General features: G+C 44.0%; 1 protein-coding gene across 2 annotated transcripts in view; it reads left to right on the top strand.

Moving 5' to 3' along the window:
• The first annotated feature begins 446 nt into the window (after positions 1-446).
• The window catches only part of RNASEH2B (ribonuclease H2 subunit B), a 44913-nt gene continuing 39359 nt past the window's right edge, over positions 447-6000 (top strand). For both annotated transcript variants that reach the window (XM_034073904.1, XM_005147650.3), the window contains exon 1: positions 447-571. In XM_034073904.1, coding sequence (XP_033929795.1) covers positions 508-571 — 64 coding nt within the window. In that variant the 5' untranslated portion in view covers positions 447-507. The remainder of the gene's footprint in view (positions 572-6000) is intronic.

The raw sequence follows: 6000 nt of genomic DNA, 5'->3' as shown, positions 1-6000 counted from the left end.
GGGTTAAAAGAAAGCCTTTGCCTCCCAGGCCTCAGGGTGAGGGGAACACGTGTATGGGAAAGCAGCCCCACTGCCTGTACGCTCCTAGGCCGAGAGGGACGGACAACGGTTCCGCGGCGTCACTCACCCGCAACACCTCCTAGCCCCACTCCACTCGCCCAACAACCCCAGAGATGAAGGGAAGCTTTGCCGCTTTCTGTACTGCCCGCAATGGCTTGTACCATTCCCTCTACTTGGGAGGGGGAGACGACAGAGGGCGAAATTGAGAATCGCCTGCATCTCAATGCCCTGCTGCTGCCCGCACCTCTCTCCTTCCAGCGGCGTGGTGCCGCCCGCCGACACGCAAGAGGCTGCGGGAAGCTCAGCCGCCGGGAAGATGGCAGTGCGTGCTGGCTTTTCTGTTCCCTCCCCGCCTCTCCCCTCTCTCCCCATGCGGCCCCGCCCCGGCCGCCATGTTGGGGCGCGAGCGGCGGCGCGGTCGCGGGAGGTGGCCGGGGTTTACGGAGCATGCACGGCGCGAAGCAGGGTACCGCTGGCGCGCACCCTGGCCAGTGGGTGCTCATTGCACCAGGTAACACAGCGCGGCCCCGAGGCGGGACAGGCTCTGCCGCAGCTCCCGCTGACCGGCCGTGGCCGTGCTCGTCTGTAGCGCATTGCATCGCGGCGGGGCCGGGCGGTCTCTCGGTCAGGAGACGGGTGCGTCTCTCCGAGGGATGGGGCAGGTTTCTTGAGCTGCTGCGTGCAGCCGGCGCCAGCCCTACAGTGGTAAGGACGTTTCGAGACACAGCCCTTACACTAGGCCCTACAGAGTATACCTGCCTTGTTCTCTCTATCACCCTGCTTACCTCAGTGCATCTCTGCGGTTCATTTTTGTGTGTCATTAGTTTTTTCCACAGGCTAGCTCGCTCCTGGTTCGCAAACAGAGTTGTGAGCCCCGGGGAGAGGAGTTGCAGAAGAGAAGTCTCGTTGCTGAGGTCCCTCATGGGCCTCACCATCATCTCGCTGCAGTGGTAGCCCACTTTGCCTCCGTCCCCTTTGCCCGTTCTTACTTTCTGGGGGGGGGGGGGGGGGGGGGGAGAAGAAATGGTTCAGTGCCCTAAGCCTCCGCTTTAAAACAAGTTCTTTGGAAACTGTACGCCCTAAGCCAGAGTGAGCTCTCCTCAGCTCTTTCTCTCTATAGTTTAAAGAATGAGACCTCCACATGGCGGTTCTGCAGATGCAGGAAACACAAGGCCTTAAACACGATGTAGGCTTACTTTCCCTCGCTTTGTGCTGAATAACTAGGAAGATGCCTTTTCCCTTTTATTTGTGCCTTTTTTCACGTTGAAAATTTAAATTCACAGATCACAAGTTTTTTGTGTTAAAGAGGATGTGTGAAACAGCATATGCTCAAGCTCCAAGGCACTAGGGGGTATTTCATAAGGACTTTTTTTCTGTTTCGTTTCTGAAAGAAATGCAGCTTCCAATCACCTGTGAGTCATCTCTGTATTGTGCCTGTTTCTTAACCCCACCTAAAACGTCTGAGTGTTAATTTCAACCCAACCTAATAAAAAGGAGGATCTCTTGGGAGTAATTTTATGGGCTTTGTGAAAATGTCTGTGATGATGTGAGAAGTGTTATAAGTGGCACCTCTCAAGTAAAGGTATAGGGAAAGCTTAGTTCAGCAGTTTGAAAACAAGGCAAGAGCTCAGTCTTGAGAGATGTATCCATAAGAAACTAGCCTTTTCTAGTTACATGATAAACAGAACCAATTATGTTTCACTGATTCCACCCTTCCTCTGGTTTTAACTTTTCAATCCACCCTTTGGAGTCTCATATGCTCAATACCTAAAGAATGAATTTGTATGTGAGGGATTCCTTTTTTTAATATTGACTCTGCAGACTAGGACTTAAAGGTGAATCTTATATCAGATGACTGGCTGTGCCAACAGATATCCATACTGTACAAATATTTACAAATCCGCTTAACTTATGCATGAGTAGTCAGTTCTGTGCAGTAAGTTAAATTCTTCAGTAAGTGTTTGCAGGATTGGAGCCAGAGCTTGTAACTTTCATGAAGCCAGACAGTTTGTATTACAGATTATGCCAGGACAGCTCTCACAAAATTTATATAGTACTCCAGACCTGTAAGAAAGTTTATTAAGACTTAGTAGAGCCTCTGAGCACGTAGTGATTTAAAAAAAAATCTGTGGCTGATAATTTCAGAACTCCAAGGCTGATGAAACTTGCCAGTCGTATAAATAGGACTGCTGGAATGAAATAGATTTAATGATTTTCGTTTGGGTTTAACTTTTTCCAGAAAAGAGATTTTTTTAAAAGTTCACATCTGACACTTTCCAGAATTTTGCATTTCTTTGCTTTGTTGAGTGGATCACAGAAGTTCTTCATTGTCCATTTAACAGAATTTGTGGTAGGATGATCTGATTACTTCTGTGAATGAAGGTTGATGGAGTTGGATTTATAATAAAAAATGCTCTTTGACTATGTTAAATTTTATTCATATGGCAATCTACATATTCATAAAACTGCATAGCATTATGCAATATACATACATAAAAATACCTGGTGTAATTAATTGCAAGATCTGGTTCTGGATGTGAGTACCATTTGTTAATAAGTCTACCAACACTTTCTAGGTGTCATCGGCCTATTTATCTTTTTGTACCTGTAGCCGTTATCCTGTGCATAGTGGGAAGAATGAGCAAGTTGTGTTTTAATGGTATGCAAGAAGCTCCTGTAATAACCTTTCCTGTAATAAAGACACATTTTAAGGTCTTGGTTTCAAGAGTTTAGGTTTGTTTTAACTACTCACCTGAGTAGTCTACTTCCTAGAACAGCTTTTAAGGTTAATAATTGGTACCATCCTGCACAACCTAATAGCATCTCCACTTGCATATATGCCATTCATCTCTCTTTGCATGTGATACCTTAAAAGTTTCTGTATAGGTGGAGATCATAGAATGGGCAGGGACACCATCCACTAGACCAGGTTACTCAAAGCCCCATCCAACCAGGCCTTGAGCACTTTCAGGGGTGGAGCATGCACAACTTCTTTGGGCAGTCAGTTCCAGTATCTCACCACCCTCATAGTGAAGAATTTTTTTCCTGATATCTAATCTGTAATTTACCATTTTGCAGTTTAAAGCCATTCCCCCTTGTCATGTCACTACATGCCCTTATAGGTGACAACTTATACAAAGAGGCTCAGTGTCTTTGTCTGAAAAAGAATGTGATCTGTTACAAGTATGGAAGTAAAACAATGAGAACTGCAACTTGCTTTCTGAAGTATCAGTAGTTTTAAATCGTTAAAGCTGTTAGAGGTTTAACAGTAGCTTCCTAGAACAAGGTAAAATTACGGCTGGTCTTCTGAACCGTGATGCATGTGTTGCTCTGATTACTTAGTTATGTTGGTTTTTGCTGATTTTGCAAAAGTCTGACTGTAGTTTTGTTGGTTATGTGAATGTAGAAGCAACTATAAAAAGCACATGCAAGAAAACGATGAGATTCTTTCTTTTTTGGACTTCAGCAACTGACAACATGGGATTGATGTCTGAAACACAGCCGCTAAAAATAAGGAGGCAGATTTCATTTTCTAATTGCCGTAGAAAGTGAGCAGAGTATACTTGTCTGATTTAGTATTGAAGGTTATAAAATTATTACTCATTTCCTTGTTTCAGTATACATTTATATACTTTGTTATATTGCATAGTCAGCTGCTTGCTGTTTAAATCACATGTGATGACAGAGGAGTTAAATTTCAGTTTTGTTTCTGATTTTATAATTCTTATATTTATTTTAATGTTCTGGAAACAGCTTAGAAACAAGGAATCTCCTCAATCAGGTAGAACTGCCTTGTTCTTTGTGGAAGACATGATTGTGGCTAGAGGAGTAGTGCAGCTGGAGTGGTTGTTTTATGAATGATACATGTTATCTCAGCCCTCTTGAACTGTTCTGGAGATTCAGACTGTCATTTTCTGTTGCAAGTGATTAACTCTATCATTACATTTCTGGTACTGTAAAACTTTGTTAGTGTCCATCTCATGCCTACACATCAGGACAGAGCTACACACAACAAAGATCTGTAGGTATTTTTCATGGATTATGGAGGTGAGTGAAGGTGGGAAGAGCGAGCAGAGTTACCTGAGCTGAGGGCAGAGTTGATGTTCAGTCAGCAGGCCAGTCACCCTGTGCTTCATTTCCATCAGTCCTTGCATTCTCTCCTGTGGCATTCTTTCCTCATTCACTATTCTTACCAGCAGCCCGGTGGCAGTCTTTGCTCCCCTCAGCCCTTCACCACACTGAAGCACTCAGGCTATTTGGTATGTGAGAGTCACACAAGGGAAGTCTGAGTAGGAAGAGGAAAGGAGAGCTTCAGACAGTCATATCTGGGCTGGCTGGTAAACAGTGTCTAGGTGAGGTAGCATTTTTTATCTTTAGGAATAATACCCTGCCCTTGTCCTGATGAGAGCTCTTGTGATGGTGTTTCTGCTGTTACTTAATTTTTTTCCATGGAGGCAGAATTGTGCAGCCTTATGGACATTTAGAGGAAGGCTGAGAAATGAATGTGAGTAACCAAAACAGAAAATGATGAACAAACAGGAAGAGGGTAGATGGAGTGATTGGTCATATGAAGGGAGGTGATGAGGACTGAAAACTTGGATATATGGGTAGGAGTAGAGCTGTGCGTGCTGGGCTCGAAACAGAATCAATTCTTTGGGCAGTTTCTCCAGTTGCAGATTAACTATGCTGTGGATATACAGGCACCAGATTTGGCCTAGAGCAGATTCAGCTCAGCACTAACAGTTTATTAGTTCAAGCGCTGTGCCATGTTAACACATCTCTGCTATTTCCAGGACCAGCTTTGCAGTGCAGCTGCTTTCAGACAGTGTCTGAACTAATAAGTCCTGATGGACCCAAGCTGGCTCTGTGCAGACCCACTTGGGTGTTTCTGTGCTGTGCTTCACGTTCCAGGGGATTTTATTAGCTTGGCTGGGAACCTGGATCTGAACTTGCTTTGTGCAGGGTAGTTGACGTCGATGGTTAAGAAGACCTCCCAAATCTGGAGTTCTGGAGGAATCATGGTACAGAGACACCAAAGTGCTAACAAGTCCTGAAGGACCCACATTGACTTCATTGATGGATGACTGATTTTCCAGATTGTGCTTTTCTGCATTTCTTGTAGTAGTTGGATAATCAGGAATGTTATATGGCCCGTGTATCCAAGCCCGCTTTATCCTTGAGGATGTAGAGCTTCCTGTACAGGCTTCCTGTTGTATTGGTCTGGCTACTGAACAGGTACAAGGGAAGCAAGGTAGCTCCTGAAGATTAAAATCTGGCCATCTCACAGCTAGAAAGATGCTGATGGTGTGCTTTGTGCTTTACTAGAGGAGATCTGTCTGTGTTTCTGGAGTATTCATGTACATTTTTTTAAAATCCTGATACCTGAACCAATGAGGTTGGTTTTTTTTTATGTTCATATAGGAGATGTCTACTTGCTTTGTAAACTGGGCCCATGGAACTGCCATTTTTAATATTTATCTGAAAATCACAAACACTAGAAATTATTTTCTAGACAGAAGTACTCCACTTAACTATAGGGTTCTAAAGGCAGGGCTCTGAAAGACCCTCGGATGCTTAGATAAAGTTGCTCTGTGTGACTTAGATCTTATGTGGGATCTGTATAAGAAATACACATTCGTACATAGTGGCTTCAAACTGGTCTTGCGAGTAGCAACCAAAATGACACTAGCTGCTTAACAAGATAGGTGTGAAGGGCAGTCTCTTTTCAGTACACTTTCTCAGGGATAGGTGTTATGTCAGAACTGAAATTGTTTATATCCTTCACTGGTTTTTAGCAAAGAGGTCAGGAATTGAAGGCACTTTTCTAAGCTTGGTGTTCCACTCTACACCTGAAGTTAAGACTGCTGTATTTAATTTGTTCGGAGTTTTGTCTTTATTAGGAAAAGAAGTAGAGGTTAGCTGCAAGCTGAAAATTATTTT

The sequence above is a fragment of the Melopsittacus undulatus genome, chromosome 2 (genome assembly GCF_012275295.1).
Source record: "Melopsittacus undulatus isolate bMelUnd1 chromosome 2, bMelUnd1.mat.Z, whole genome shotgun sequence".
Classification (NCBI taxonomy): Eukaryota; Metazoa; Chordata; class Aves; order Psittaciformes; family Psittaculidae; genus Melopsittacus; species Melopsittacus undulatus.
Note: the sequence above shows the minus strand (reverse complement) of the source record. Positions and strands in the feature narration are given on the sequence as shown.